At 39.3% G+C, this 15306-nt stretch overlaps 1 protein-coding gene across 3 annotated transcripts in view; it reads left to right on the forward strand.

Moving 5' to 3' along the window:
• The window catches only part of thsd7ba (thrombospondin, type I, domain containing 7Ba), an 89160-nt gene that overhangs the window by 22351 nt on the left and 51503 nt on the right, over positions 1–15306 (forward strand). For all 3 annotated transcript variants that reach the window (XM_061287714.1, XM_061287717.1, XM_061287716.1), the window contains 2 exons: positions 2496–2803; positions 4864–5040. In XM_061287714.1, the coding sequence (XP_061143698.1) occupies positions 4881–5040 (160 nt within the window). In that variant the 5' untranslated portion in view covers positions 2496–2803; positions 4864–4880. The remainder of the gene's footprint in view (positions 1–2495; positions 2804–4863; positions 5041–15306) is intronic.

The following is a 15306-nucleotide window of genomic DNA, read 5'->3' on the forward strand; positions in this document are numbered from 1 at the left end:
GAAGCTCATCATTTTGCAGCTTTTGTTTGTGTGTTTGCGCTGCATCAATTTTACATTTTCAGTGAGACCTCATTTCATGTTTCCGATGAAATATTTATTGCATGAGACTAGGATCGAGTTGGATAAGGTTTACATAATACAGGACTACAATGAGGCCTTTCCGTAATCTCAAAGACAGCTATTTTTTGTTGAAAAAGGAAAAGAAAAGAGTAAATATTGCTTAAAAATAGAAATATGATAAGTATATGTATTTGTTGATGAATAGTGTTGATGCATGGGGCAATTATTGAGGGAGAAAGAAGACTGCTGAGCTGAAGGCCTTGGTAGAACATATTAGTTCAGACTTTGCTGAAGTAAAAATTTTCCAATCATATCTAATTTTATTTCTCTAATTCAATTAACTCTGTGGAGTACACATACATTTGCCTACACTTTATAATTTTTCAATGTAATTCAGCAATCCTCTGAAGATGTCCTTTCCTGTCTGCTGGATGAGCTTCCAACCCAAGTCAATCTAGAAATAAAGAGAGACAACAAGAAAGTTAATAGCTGGGCTGTGTTTCATCAGTACTGCCTTGGGACCATATTTTTACGAAATAAACATCTTGCATCTTATCTTGAGGAACACTTGAAAGAAGCCTATGCAACAAACATGGAGCACTTTTATGTAATTGTATTCAATCAAGCGTAGACAGTTTATCATACTTCTGAGCAATCATGCATCTTATTTTCTTTGCAATCATTTGACTCTCTGTTGTTAGATTGTACCAGGAAGTTTGTTTTTCTATGAGATTTTCCGAAACTTGTGTGGTGATATTATTTGGTCATAGTGTTGTACCAGGCTTGAGGCTGTGAAGTCAAAACTAAGTAAAAAAATGTGCTCATGCTCTGGTCAGTATTTTGACCCCGTGAACTTGCCTATCTAGCCACACCACGGCAAAGCGAAGCAACCAAAGTACTTCCATGCCACAAGGATAAACAAGTGGCTGATTGAGTTCACAACCCTTGCCTCAAGAGCAGTTGTCCTGTCTGTTTGCTTGCAGTGCAGAGAGAGGACTCTCCAAAATATTAAAGTCATCCAAAATTGTAGTTTCTCAGAGAAATGTGGTAAATGTCAGTGCTTGACAATTGAGGGTGAAAATGTTCTCTTGGGGGCAGAATGACCTGCAGTGAACTCATCAATTGCATCTTTATTGCATTATATTATATTATATTACATTACATTACATTACATTACATTACATTACATTACATTATATATATATATATATATATATATATATATATATATTATATTATATTATATTATATTATATTATATTATATTATATTAATTGCTATGCAGATAGCAACCCGAATTTTATTGATGTGAGGCAGCAGTGCTAAACAATACCAATAATCAAGTCTAGCTGAGACTTTTGCAGTGTTAATAAAGGTCTGTCTAATTAATGTGACTAAGCAGCTCCTTTGTGGCATTTGGGGTTTATTTATTGTGTTTTCAGAAGAGACTTGTTCTTACAGAGCCAAGCTTATTGAAGCCTGAGTGGAAAAGCAAAATAAAGCATCAAAACGCCGGGGGAAATAAAGGTGAGGTGACTGGGATCTTGGGGCTTTCAGGAGCATGGCCGGGAAGATCAACGAAAGAGTGAAACTTGTCAGCTGGGCCAAAAAAGAAGCTAATGGTACTGTGTGGGGAAACAAGAGGAGTAGTTGTTGATAAAAGAATTGTGCTTGTTTTAAGCATGATTCGGAGTAGTACAGCAACAAACAAACAGAAAAAAAAAAGCAAAAAGACATCGCAATGCGCCATAGCAACCCCCCCACCCCCACCAATAGGGTGTTAAGTAAACAGATTAAATGTGAGGCCAGGGGTGGTGGTGTGCAGTTTTTGACAGCACGCTGTATTTTCCGCCGTTCTTTCTGCCTTGCTTAATGAGTCACTTAGAAACATATTGCATCTGTGTGGCGCTGCAAAGATTTGGTGTGTGCTTATACGTATGACTTTGATTGGTGGGGCAAACGTTGATAGCAGCTACATTGGATTGATGATGCAACTAAAATAGATCAGGCAAAAACCTGGATGACAACAAACAGAATATGGCTTATTGTAACAGTAAAACTACTCTGACCGGTACTAGTTATTCCCAAAGTTACTTATGAGTAAATCTAGCTCGTTACAACCCACTTCTGACAAGGTAAGAGGGAGAAGAAAATAATTTTTTACATCTGCTACAAACAATGCATCATACTGATTAATACAACTGTATGAAGTAACGCAGGAATGGTAGAATATCTGTTTCCATGGCAACATACACTGTGCTATATGTATGACTGAAAAAATATTTTGGCTCTAATCGTCACAAATGCATTCTATTTTTTAGTTTTTGCCTAACATCTACGCATCAAAAGAATCTTTAAGTCATTTTTGTGTGAACTGACGATTAGTTCTTACATCAGATCTTTCTATCTGTATTCTGTGTCTTCCCAACCTTCAGACTCTTAGCTGACTCCAGTACCAGGCTCAGCAGGTGTCCCCTCGACATATCCGACGCCAGGGGCTTAATAGTACAAGGTGCAGCCGGAGGTGTGACACTGTCCCAGCTCGCGACACATTGATTCGCACAGGATTAAGCCACTGGATGGTGCTTGAGGTGGAGGACCTGATACATCTGATTTACCCCGCCTGTCAGACTTAACGTCTTTGGAGGCCTCGTCTGCCTTGCCAGTGAAGCCACAGAAGGGCTGCTCCCTAACTGAACTGACAACATTGCCCAAAGGGATGACTGGAAATCATCTTGATCAGGTACAATGTTTATTTGTAAAAATTTCCAGTGGTTATAGAAAATATTAGTTGTTTATGCTTCATATCCCAATTGAGCTACTTGGGGGTGGGGCTCAATAAAATAGTTGATTCATTCAGCCGTTGAGCCACATTTTGCAGTAGTACAATGTAAACAAGAAATTGAATTAGCGTTGAAGTTAAAGGTAAAATAGTTACAAATGCATGCTTGTGCTTGTTTGGTTGGTTGTTTTTTTCGGTCCGATTTGATTAGAACATCTTGGCAGACTTAAAAGAGCGGTTGATTCCCTTTTGCTCAATAACAACCGATATCTTTTTGCCGTCTCGAGAGAAGAAAATGAAGTAAGACGAGAAAAGAAAAAAAAAGATCAGGAGAGTTTGAGGGGATTGCTCATAGCTTCCACAAGCACAATCTCAGGTTCCTATCTAAAATTGTCTTTAAAGGAAACACATCAAACAAGTCACGTTTGGTAGGGATTTTTCTTTTAATAACTTTAATCCAAGCACAGCAACTTTATGGGTATAATTGGCTCGATTTGAATCACCCAGACGTATCCGAACAAGACTTTTTCGTGTCTGCATATGAAAGGGGCGAGGGAGGGTTCAATCGTAATCTTTAAAACATTGAATCGGAGCGCCGTATTTTCCATTACATTTGGATCTGTCGAGATCATTTCTTCAAATTGTGAAAGCCAGAAATGTCCCTTGGGTTAACTGGGTGATGGTGCTAAATCCTTCCTTATCAAATTAGCCATTCATTTTAATAGATGGAATCAAACATCCATTACCCAGACCACCTGTGAGGGAAAATCCGCTCGAGCGTTCCTCATCCGTGAAAGATGTGTACGGCAAATCCGGCGAATGAGCCGCAGACAAGATAGGCGGGTAGATTGCCTTCCATCAGATCACCCCGTATCTAACAGGAGGCACTGCGGCATCTGAGCCACACTGCTCTATATGCCAGGTTTTCTGGAGCTACTGAGCACTTGGCACACTTCCATTGACCCAGATATTTAGCAGTTAGGAGATTTTCTTTTCACAGATTTTCACGATAGCCAGACGGCTGCAGCTCAAGCTTGAACTGTATAAATGCTTTAAACTCTGAAAAGCAACATTTTGAGTTATCCTGTCAACTGTGGTTACCTCAAACAGAAATATAGAAATACCGACCGGGTCGAGATTTACTGGTTTTGGTGCAATTTGTCAATCTAAAGCCAATCTACGCAGAAAATATATTTCCTTGCCATCAGCATAAAAACACAACTAATTAAAGAAAAAAAAAACTCTTTACCATAAATTCAAAATACTGAATTGCTTAACTTGTAACACTAGAAAATTAGATAAATAAACATCCCAATGCTTTGTTTACATCCACCTTGGAGGCCAGTGAGCCTCCCAACCGCACGTCACATCAAATTCAAAGAAAAATTGAACAGTCAAGTTGGCATTTGGAAACTCTTATCCGGGCAACGAGCCATATGTACTTCCCCATTAAACACAATTTAAACAACCATCTAATTTTGCTTACCAGAGTCAAATTAAGCATATATTTATTTAGACACCTTACACGTGTGTCCATTATAAGGAATACATTCTCAACTGGTATGACTTTTTTTTTTTTGGGGCCATGCGGATTAAATTCTATTGTCATATCTGTCGGTGGAGCACAATTGAAGGCCTGTGAATCCACTACTAATCCCTCTTAACACTATTAGGACCAAAATCCATGTAGCTACCGGTAGTAGCCGAGAATCATAAATAAGCCCCAATAAAAAAGCCACACATCCTTCCTATTACGCCATGATTTAAGTCTCCTCAATACTTCCACTTGTATTGTACGTTAGGAGGAGGCCTTGACTAATTATTTATGGTCGTTTTTAACAAAGGAAAGGGCAGGCAATATGTCAAAGCAGCATGTTAGGATTCATGAATCAACATTGTGTTGAAAGTTGAGGGAGACAGATTTTTTTTTTTTTTGAAGGCTCACAATGCGGATCTCCTTCTGTTAGACCTTGTTTACTTTTAAGAGTGTTTCTGATGACTTTTCTGTCTTCCCCCCCAAGGAGTAAGAGAGGACGCAATGGGCTGGACTATGACTTTAAAGGATGACTTTGGGGTCATTGTCTGGGCACGGGGAACTGGGAAACGCCTCTGTTTCTTCGTCCTCTGCTCGGTCTTACTCATCCATGTGCGATCTGATATTGTCTTTCATATGGATCATCAGTTCACATGGAAAACAGGTAATGATTTTTTCTTTTCTATCGACATGAAACCACCTTGATTTCTACTGTGAATAATTTATTATGTATTGTTGGTAATTCAAAGCAGTACTAGCCAAGGAGGTATTCATGAATGAATTCCCGTTATTTATTTGATGCGATGGGAGAATTTCAATAAATGTTCCTATTTTGAGTGAATTGTTGTATCGAGCAGGCTTATTCTACCGGGAGCGGTAGTGACACAGCGGAGGCATCATAACTGCTCATCGTCACACTGCAGGCACAGAAATAACATCTGTCTTAGTGGTTACATGCCGGGCTCGGGCTGTTACGATAATGCACATTGAAAAGACAACATTTGGAAAGTGAACCCCTCCACCGAGGGAAGCTCTTTTTTTTTCCTTTTCTACGTAATACCCAAATAACGTTACGGTGATTGGTTTTCCTGTATGTTATGTCTTGAATGGCATTGGTAATTATAAGATGTTATTGCTACAATTTTCGATCAGTCTCACTTTCCAAAAAAGCACTTTGAACGTAGCTCACAATTCATCCTTAGCTCGCATTCTTTCCAAGTTCAATAGGAAATGCAATTGCGAAGCAGCTTGAGGAAGAAGATGTGACTTCACCAGACAAAAAGGCCCCCTTGCTGGGTGATTGGTGCGCTCACTTCCCACTTTGTGTCTGGCTAATGACATTGCCTAAGTGATTAAGAGGCTGATTAATTTCACTTGAAGGAACGCATGTTCAAAATGGATGGAATCATGAAAAAATCCCGGGTGAGGTTCTGAAGTGTTTACGAGTCACGGTTGTATGAGAAGCTGTCAAGAAAATTTGAATCTTGAGTTGCTTTGCCTCATAATATGTCAGCCTTTAAGTGAAGGAAAACACTTTGAAAAACTTTGAGGGTTAAGGGTCAATCAATTGTCGCATTAATCAATAGAAGGTTGTGATTTAGTTGGCTGACGATCACAGCAGTGTGCTGTGTTTTCATCATTTTCATCCTTGTTTTTTTTATACAACTAAAAAGGAATAAATTCCAAAACGTGGATAATTTCACATGTCATTTTTCGAAAGCTCTGCCCTACGTTATGCAAAACCACACGACTGAGGAGGTCTTTGGAGGCCAGAAGCAATGTGGAATGAATCTTTTGTGAGTAGATGGAAGTCAAACCAAGCTGGATCTATTTAAGCTTGACCTTCATCAGCACCATGGAGAGCGGAATATAGCTCGGAAACACTGTGGTAGCTAATGGCATCATTATTCCCTTTTTCTGCTTAGAAAAGTCTCTTGACAGTCAAAAGCCCACCCATCAACCCAGTTGAAGTCATTTGGCAATTATTTCCATAAAGACTTGCATCAATTGTACAGTTGGAACAAAATTATTCATTTCCTGGGCAAATGTTTCTCTGGAAGTAAAATGACAAATCAAGAGCTATAATGTGTGAGTGCTTAGCTGGAGCAACTTTAGAAAGATGTTTATGATAAAATTATTATTATTATTATTTTTCTATACTGATGGGTAACCTTTTTTTTTTGGTGTTGAATTTATTCAAATTTATTTCAAGTGGTTGCACAAAATGAAATCATCCTGATCCCAAACATGATCAACATCCAGATGGTTTTATTTTGTGCAATCACTAGATGAAATGAAAAACAAAATTTTAGTGTGCCCTTGTTGGATCAAAATCATGACTCAACATGCTGGGTCCAATTCTCAACCCAATGCCCTCAGAGTCATTTGGACCCAGCGCTCAGTTAGCAATTCCACCCAATTTGGGTTGCTTTTGACCCGGCGGTTTGATGAGTATGTTCCGATTCTGAAATGTAAAATATTGCTTACTGTCTATTGTTGCATTTCTGCTCAGAGGCAAAACAAATAATTGGCTGCATTTAAAATATTTAAAAAATGGGACCCATGTCTGCTTTTTTTTTTTTGAGCATGACCTATGATCCGTTGAATGGGTGGAACCATACTGCTTGCTCACGCTGGCTTTTAGGCAGAAATGTCAAAGGCTTCAATACAAACAACAATCCAGCTTCATCATAAGTAGTCTTGCCCAACGACACTTTGACCTGTTGATATGAAAGACCCGTCTCCGTTCTGATCACGCGTTACATTGACCCTGACTTCCTCTAATAAATGTCTGTACTGGAAGATGCGGGGCGGATTCTTGGCATTTATCGACCTCTAGTGCAAGTCTCTCTCTCTCTCTCTCTCTCCTTTTTCTAAATGTGATTCTTAGGAGCTGCCTCACACTATATAATACTATTTTATCATTGCTGATATTGTGGTGTATGTTCTTGATTTCACTTCAGCTAGCACTCTTGCGTAGCTACCTGTAAGCTGCTCGGTTATGAAGTTGAAAAGCCTTCAAAAGATAATAATTGGAGTCAAGATATCATCCGACATTTATTTCTCACTTTTGCAAAGACAACAGAAGGACTAAAGTGATATCTTTCTTCCACATATTTGAGTGCACGGCAAAATTGCGTTGGGTTTTCTCAGCCAGGGCTGAAATTAAACATTGTTTCTATCGCTGTAAATGATGTGGTGACTTTTTACTCATAAATGGAGCGAGTCAGTGAACGGAGCAATCATTGTGAAAATAGAGAAATCAATAAAAGATGTGAAGAGGCTCGTTTTCTGCCAGATTATTTAGGAAGCTTACTGGGCCAAAGCCTGAGGATTCGCTCTTGTTCCGGACTCATGTTTGAGGGGGAAAAAATGAACTAATTTGAGGAGCGATACAGTCGGGCAATAATGCTTTCATTTCAATGTCTAGATGCATGGTGGTGTGCCTTCAAAGCTGAAATCAAGGACGAGTACTGCAGGACAATAAGCTGTGAGGAGCTTAGAGCCTTCCATGACAATGTGCTGGCTGCTTTACAAATGGCCTTTTTTTTTTCGTGTGAAATGTGCTGGAGGAAGAAACACAATGGAATGGTTGGATTTAAATGGGTCGTGTCACTCGCTAAACTAAATGTCTCATCAATCCTCTGTCTGATATTTTATTATTGTGAATCATGTTTTTAATGATAGCATTGTTTTTGAAAAATAAAAAAGGTTGTTTGGCTATAATGATGGAAGATCAATTAAGGGCTTGACCACAATTATAAACTTAATTTCCAAGTATGAGCCTATCGAGCCTTTTCCGTTGCTGGTCCTATTATTTCTCACTAACTTATCTTTGAAACTCATCTTTAAACATTCTTATACACTTTGGCTGTTGACTTTGCATGAGATTTAATTTTGGTTTGAATAATTTTGAGTGAATAATAATTAAATGATTAATTAGTTTTACGTGTTTGTTGTTGCACGCCTTAATTTTGAGCATTTTGTATGCAGCAGCGGTTGCTTTAAAGTGCTCTATAAATACATTTGAGTTGAATCTGTTAACACACACACTAATAAAATATTATGATAATAGCATGCTAACGTGTTGACACAATATTTATACTATAGTAAAGATTCGCTCTTCACAATGAGCTTGATAAAATGTTAAATAATCCCATATCAGTAAAAGTGTTGCCGATAAGTGGCTTCGGTGTGTGCTATTTATTTTTTTATTTCGGCACTGTGATGTCTCTGTTTTGACATTTTAAGCTGTGCGCAGTGAAAATCTCCAAATGAAAATTTTTATGATGATGATGACTGTCTATGGCAAACATTTAAACTGCCTTGCATGCCCAAGCGCGGATATCAGCTATAAAACATCTTGTTATCAATGGCAGATTTAACAACTTTGTCCTTCGGATCACCTGAATGTTTACTCTACAAGCGTCGTGTCGTAGAGACGGCGGCTCTGATGGACTTTAGGAAGTTTGGCATACATTCAACTACGAATCCAATTTTTTTCCCGTCTATTATACCATCGGACGTACTACACCGGAACCCAAATCTCATTGCGTTTTATAATTGGCAACTATTTTTGAACGATATAAAGATGTCGCAGCAGATTACGCAATCGCCGTTGTTTCTCTCTGAGTGTATGCCATCGCTATTTGAAGTTTGTTGGAAGTGTCTCAATTGTTTTCAAATGCCACAACTACTTCGGTCCAAATGCAGCGGGTGCGTCATCAAGAGGAAAAGAAAGTCTCGAGGGAATTTTGCTTCCTTGCCAAAGCAAAAGGGCATGACTGAAAATTATCATGACATTGGGGAGGATCAGATAGCTAACGAGCTAATGTGGAAAGCACAAAAGAATGCTTGAAAAGCTGAAAAGACGGTTTATTGTGGTTGATTTGAACTCTGTGTTGGCACACGGAATATTGTTCTCCATGTTGATGATGTTCAATTTAGAAAATCTTATCGCGAGACAACCACACCCGAATGATACACCCGAAAAATACACTTTTTACCCAACAACAAATGATTAATGAGCTTCTTTGTACACAGCATACTTGCCACATTGACTAAATTATTTCATTTTGAACTGTGGTAAGTCGTTTCAATTGCACAGAAGGGGGTTGATTCATCACGGAATCAACTAATTGTGACAAACACTAAAAAAATCTTCTTTCTGAGCCTTATTCTGTTTATTTAGCAGTTGATATAAAAAAAAGAAGGTTCTACCCACACTTTCGTGTAACTGTACTGACAAACTACTTTAGCCGTTAAAGATGGGTTTTCCCAGAAGCTTTTCAACACTCAGGTTGAACTTGTGTTTGGCCTTCTGTCAGGAAATTAGAGCGAGGTGTAGAAACACACTGTCAACATGACAAATCTTCCAACGTACTCAATACTTTGCTCTTAAAACCTCAATTTCCTAAAGGTATTCTCACAGACAAGCTTTTATAAACAGTGTTTTTCCACAGCGACACGTGTGGGGCTTTTGCTTCACCTATACCAGAAGGCATCAAGTCCCATCTTGATGCTTTTAGGTTTTACTTCTGGAAGAGGAAGTGGGAGGAACACAAGGCCATGTGCATGTTGGAATTAAGAGGTTAATAATAACTGAACTTTATCTTGTGAATGAAAATATCCATCTTTACGGATGTTGTTGATGTGGACGGCCGATAGGTCACATGGGTAAATGACTCCTACTTGATATATAAAAAAAAAAAGAAAGCTCTGGTGAAGAGTTGGAAGGAAGACATTTACTTTCCTGACCCTTGAAGCATTTTAAATGTCACATTAAATGTTTTTGGAGGTTCACAATTACTTGGTATATCCTGGTGGAGCAGCGTAGAGAAGAAAATGTTTGGACAGAGTGACCAAATTTAAAACAATGCATGACGACATTGTAAGAAAAAAAAAAAAAAAGCCGCTGAGCTCTTTGCGTTCCAACATGGAAAATTTGAAAAGAGCAGGATTATTCTTTTTTTTTTAGCCGTACTTCCAAGTCATTAACTTGTTAAAAGTACCTCTTGTACTGAACATGTTGTTCTTCTGAAAAAATAAACAAGCTATCCTCTTCTAATAACTAAAAGACTCTAAGAAGGGATCTTTCACAACCTGGATTACGCCACACTCGTGGCACTTAGGTGTTCCCTTTTCGAATCATTCTGTCGCAGAGAACGACACAACAGCCGAAAGCTTCTTTCTTTCAGGCCATGCACAACAACGTGTCAAAACAGCCCACTGTCAACGCTTACTTAGCGACACTTATGCAAATTTGATGCCGCGCTTTGACGCAAATGCTTGTGCCCGTTGACAGTAATTTCTAAAAGCCGGAGCGAGGAAGCACAGGCCAATTTGAGGCAAGGCCGAATGAGTGTACGCCGCATGCAAGTGTGGAAATAAGGTTGGGGTGGATTCTTTTGCAAATGTCATCTGTGTTTTTGTGCTAGACCAAACATCTTTGCAATAAAATAGCATTAGCAAACAATAATGTAGGGTTAAATCGTTGCAGCGAACCCGCTCGTCTTCATACTCATTATTAACTAATTTAAGAAGTTGAAAATAGCCCAGACAAATCAAATAACTTTTGATTGCGTGCTGTTTGAGAGTCGTGGTAAAAGTTCGCTATTCTAACACTCTGCAGGAGCCGTTCAGCATTGTATTACGTCAAGATTGAAAGTCAAGGATTCATGTCTGTGCAATGAATAATGTGTAATGTGTTTTTTAAGCTAAGAATTTGAAATACACCAAGAATCATTTAGCTGACCAAAATGTGAAAATGAGAAGCAGACGGCATTACTTTATTCAATATCGGCATCTTCTGTTTATACTTGCTATTCATTTGACAGACAACTTTGTCTAAGGGCTTACATGTTTTATTGAAGTATTTACTTCACAGTGAGCCAGAAAGAGAATCCGCATCTTTGCTGTTACATTGTCCTTTGTAAGATGCGACAGAATGGGGCATTCGGAACTTTGACGTTAGAAATGTAATTCTACATCACTAGTATTAGTTTTGATTTTTAATTTCTATAGACATGTAAATATATGGGAAATAATGCAAAAACAAGGGGGTGTGTTGAACTTCACCCCTGCACATTTCTGTTTTAATAAAATCTGAGTTTGTTCATCTTTTTGACGCATTGAACACTTTAATTTCCCTCCACAAAGGCACATTCACAGGCAGGTAGGCAGTGCAGAGGTGGAACGGCTGGCTGTGTGGGTGGAGACTATCATTTTGTGTTTGACCTCACAAATTGAGCATCTGAAGGGAGCAACTGAGGGGCGTGTAACCTTGGATGGTTGCTCTCAATTCTTCTCTCATTCTGTCAAATTTCAATCAAGCCGTCCCAAAATGGAGCGATAACTCAAACTTGGCTGGCATCTGATCTGCTTCACATGAACATTTGTTTACCTTGTTAAGTGAAAACTAACATGCACATATACACACACACACGCACATGCACGCACATTTTCCAGAATTGAGAAAAGTGATGAGTGTTGAGCTGGTATGCCCTTGTACTTGTGCCTTGCGCATGTTTCTGTGAAGGTTAGCCACATAAAAATGCTGTAAAAAATATTTCATGGCTATTTGGAATTAATAGAAAAACTCTTGGCCATTCTTTGGAGCAAATGCACTCAACTAAGCCTGAATAAAATTCGTGTTCATTTACCGTTTTTTTCCGTGTATAGTGCGCAAAATTTTACTAATTTATTGTCCTAAAATCTGGGGTGCGCATTATACATGGGTACAAAAAAAAAAAAAAATTTTTTTTTTTTTTTTTTTTTTTTTTTTAAGTCCCAATGATCGTCACACACGCAGGGAGGCAATGGGTCCCATTTTTATAGTCTTTGGTATGGTCTTAACTAGGCTGGATGTAATTTTTTTTGTTGGCGTTGATTTCTCCGACTGCCCGTAAACGCACCACCGCGCTTCGTGCGCGCACGGGACAGCAAACGAGCAGGTGATCGAGCAAGCGTCTGATACGAGAGCATTGCGGTCGCATGGAGCGTGTTTGAAGTGAACAGCAGAGAAGAAAGGCAAAGTGTTGTGAAATAAAATGCACAGAACGGATGCGCAAGACACGTCAGCTATATAAAGAGCGAGAGTTGTTTTCTTCCTATTAGTTTCAATTCACAGTTTAATTAGCAGTTTCAATCAGCAAATAACAAAATGCGTATTACAGGTAATATTTTATTTCACAACACTTTGCCTTGTTCCTTTGGTCTCTGCTGTTCATCCTAAAACACAAAGGCGCTCTTTAAGCAATGCGACAGTGAGCGCCCGGCGCGCTGCGGTTGCGCGACCGCACCAAATTAAGCTCCCTGCGCAGTGCGCACTGAGGTCCACTTAAATTTTAGAAAGTACATCAGGACTTTAAAAATATCTTCTAAATTTCAGCGACGGCTCTGTCACACTAATCGACCAGCCCGGTGCAGTTGGGCGGTCGGCGGCGCGCTACGGTTGAGCGTTCTCTCGCACGCTTTCTCTCTCGCTCTCTCTCGCTCTCGCACACACGCAAACCGGATATCATACGGAGGCCGCCATTACAGATGCGCAGAACGGATGAGCAAGACACGTCAGCTATATAAAGAGCGAGAGTTCAGTTCTCTACCTAAATCCGTATTACAGGTAATATTTTATTTCACAACACTTTGCCTTGTTCCTTTCTTCTCTGCTGTTCACTTCAAACACGCTCCATGCGCACGGAGCGCGGTGGTGCGTTTACGGGCAGTCGGAGAAATCAACGCCAACAAAAAAAATTACATCCAGCCTAGTTAAGACCATACCAAAGACTATAAAAATGGGACCCATTGCCTCCCTGCGTGTGTGACGATCATTGGGACTTAAAAAAAAAAAAAAAAAAAATTAAATTTTTTTTTTTAAAAAATTCATAAAAATTGGGTGCGTATTATACATGGGTACAAGCTTTTTTCCAGCATCAGCATGCCATTTTTAGGGGTGCGTACTATACATGGGGGCGCACTATACACGGAAAAAAACGGTAATTTGTCATTTAAAAACTCCCTATATATATATATATATATATATATATATATATATATATATATATATATATGTATTGCATACTGCCTGCTTTCTGTAAAGTGTCTTGCGTGGCAATTTAATTGACCCAATCATAGCTTTTCTACACAAAGCATCAAGATCTTAGCCAGTCTGAAACTCCCGCTAGTGAGATGTCAAAATCAAGTAGGGGAAAAGAAAAAAAAAATCCCAACCTTTCATGTTCATTTCCCTTAATGGAGTGGTTTTGTTCAGAAGCCACTTGCCATGCAGGAGTGCTCTGTCTTTGTCAGCACGAACGCTTGCATCCTCCAGCAGCAGACTGAGTTGCAAGTAAATAGGTTACCAACTGGTAATATTTCTTATGTCAACGTGCATGTTATTTCTACCCCTCTTCCCTCCTGAGTTTGATAATTAATCGCATGGTATTTATCCCCCGGGTGGTTGCACCATTTTAAAGCTCTCTGCCAAATTTAGTGAGATGTCTTCACTGAGTCCTACCCACTGTGAGTCGGAAAGCAATGCTAATGATGTTCTCATTGTTTGAATCGCGGCTTCTATGGAGACCCGTTAAAATAGCCTTCTCTGTTTACTGTCTATTTGACCCAGTGGGAACCACACGAGAGACACCGCGAGGTGAAACAAAATGGATTTCATTCGCAACCTCCCTTATGAGTCATTTTTAGGATGCACAGTGTTACTGATCCACGGCGCTTGCTTTATTCTATCCTTTGATCGCCTGCTGTGCTCAAACAGTCAAGTCAGGGGAGAAGATATTCGAGAGGGAGGCAGAACTCTGAGGGAAGATTTATACTGCCAGATATACACTTAAGGGCTTGCCAAGGATGTACTGTATTTACATTTTGGAAGCGTCACCTGTTATGTAAATGTAGCAATGAGCTTACATCATCAAGTGCTAATACAAACGGGCAGTGACATTTTTGGACGACTTGAGTAAAATCCCACTTGAACGGTGGTATGGGTGACAAACTGGCTGTCACCTCAGACCGTGAAGAAAGTTCAGATCATTTCTAAGCTTTTTCAGGAAATTTCCACGACTCGATCAACATCGGAGACCTTTTGAGGTTACCCTGGTGGATTGTTTGAGAACTACCAACAAATGTTTTATTATTGATTCTACATTCTGTTGGAAAAAAAAATGCAAACTGCACATTTCCACGATGAATTGACAATAATTCATTTCAATACAACGTAACTCATGGAGAGAGACGGCGCTGAGAAACTGATGCTGGTGGGCTTCTCTCAAGGGGTGCTTGGGGGACCTTCCTGCTCTCAGACTGATTGATTTTGAAGCACAGGGCCTCAGTCAGGCAAAATATGTGAAACTCAATGAGGCTCCCACCAACACATCAATTTCCTGCTCTGTTGGTTGTTGGGGACTTTAATTCTATCCATTGACTAAAAATGCAGATCACTGTTGATGTGATATTCTAATGGACCGTAAACATTAAACCACTTGTAAATCAATGCGGCGCTGTCTTGTACTCCAGAATTTGTGTTTCTATGGATGGTTGCTATGCGCATGAGCCACTTTCATGCTTTGCGGAGGTAAAAAGATAAATTCAGACTTCTCTGGTGGCAGCGCTGCGTAGCTGAACTTACTATCATACTACTTTTTTTTTTTTTTTTAAAGTTCGTTTTAGCTCTCAAGATAAGCACACTTCTGTAGGGAACACCATCGATTCTGTCAGGAAACCTTGAGTTTATATCGGATTTCCCAAACATTCCATTAACTTCTTGTCTCTTCCTGTAATTCTGAAAGATAAACAAGATCTAAAGTGTGTGTACACATATTGCTATTGATTGAGTGTTGACAGCTCAACTCACTGTTTGGCTCTGTGGAATAAAAAGCGGCCAAAATAATAGACTAAATCTGAACATTACTTTGCTGCGTTT

This window comes from Syngnathus typhle, linkage group LG9 (assembly GCF_033458585.1).
Source record: "Syngnathus typhle isolate RoL2023-S1 ecotype Sweden linkage group LG9, RoL_Styp_1.0, whole genome shotgun sequence".
NCBI lineage: Eukaryota > Metazoa > Chordata > Actinopteri > Syngnathiformes > Syngnathidae > Syngnathus > Syngnathus typhle.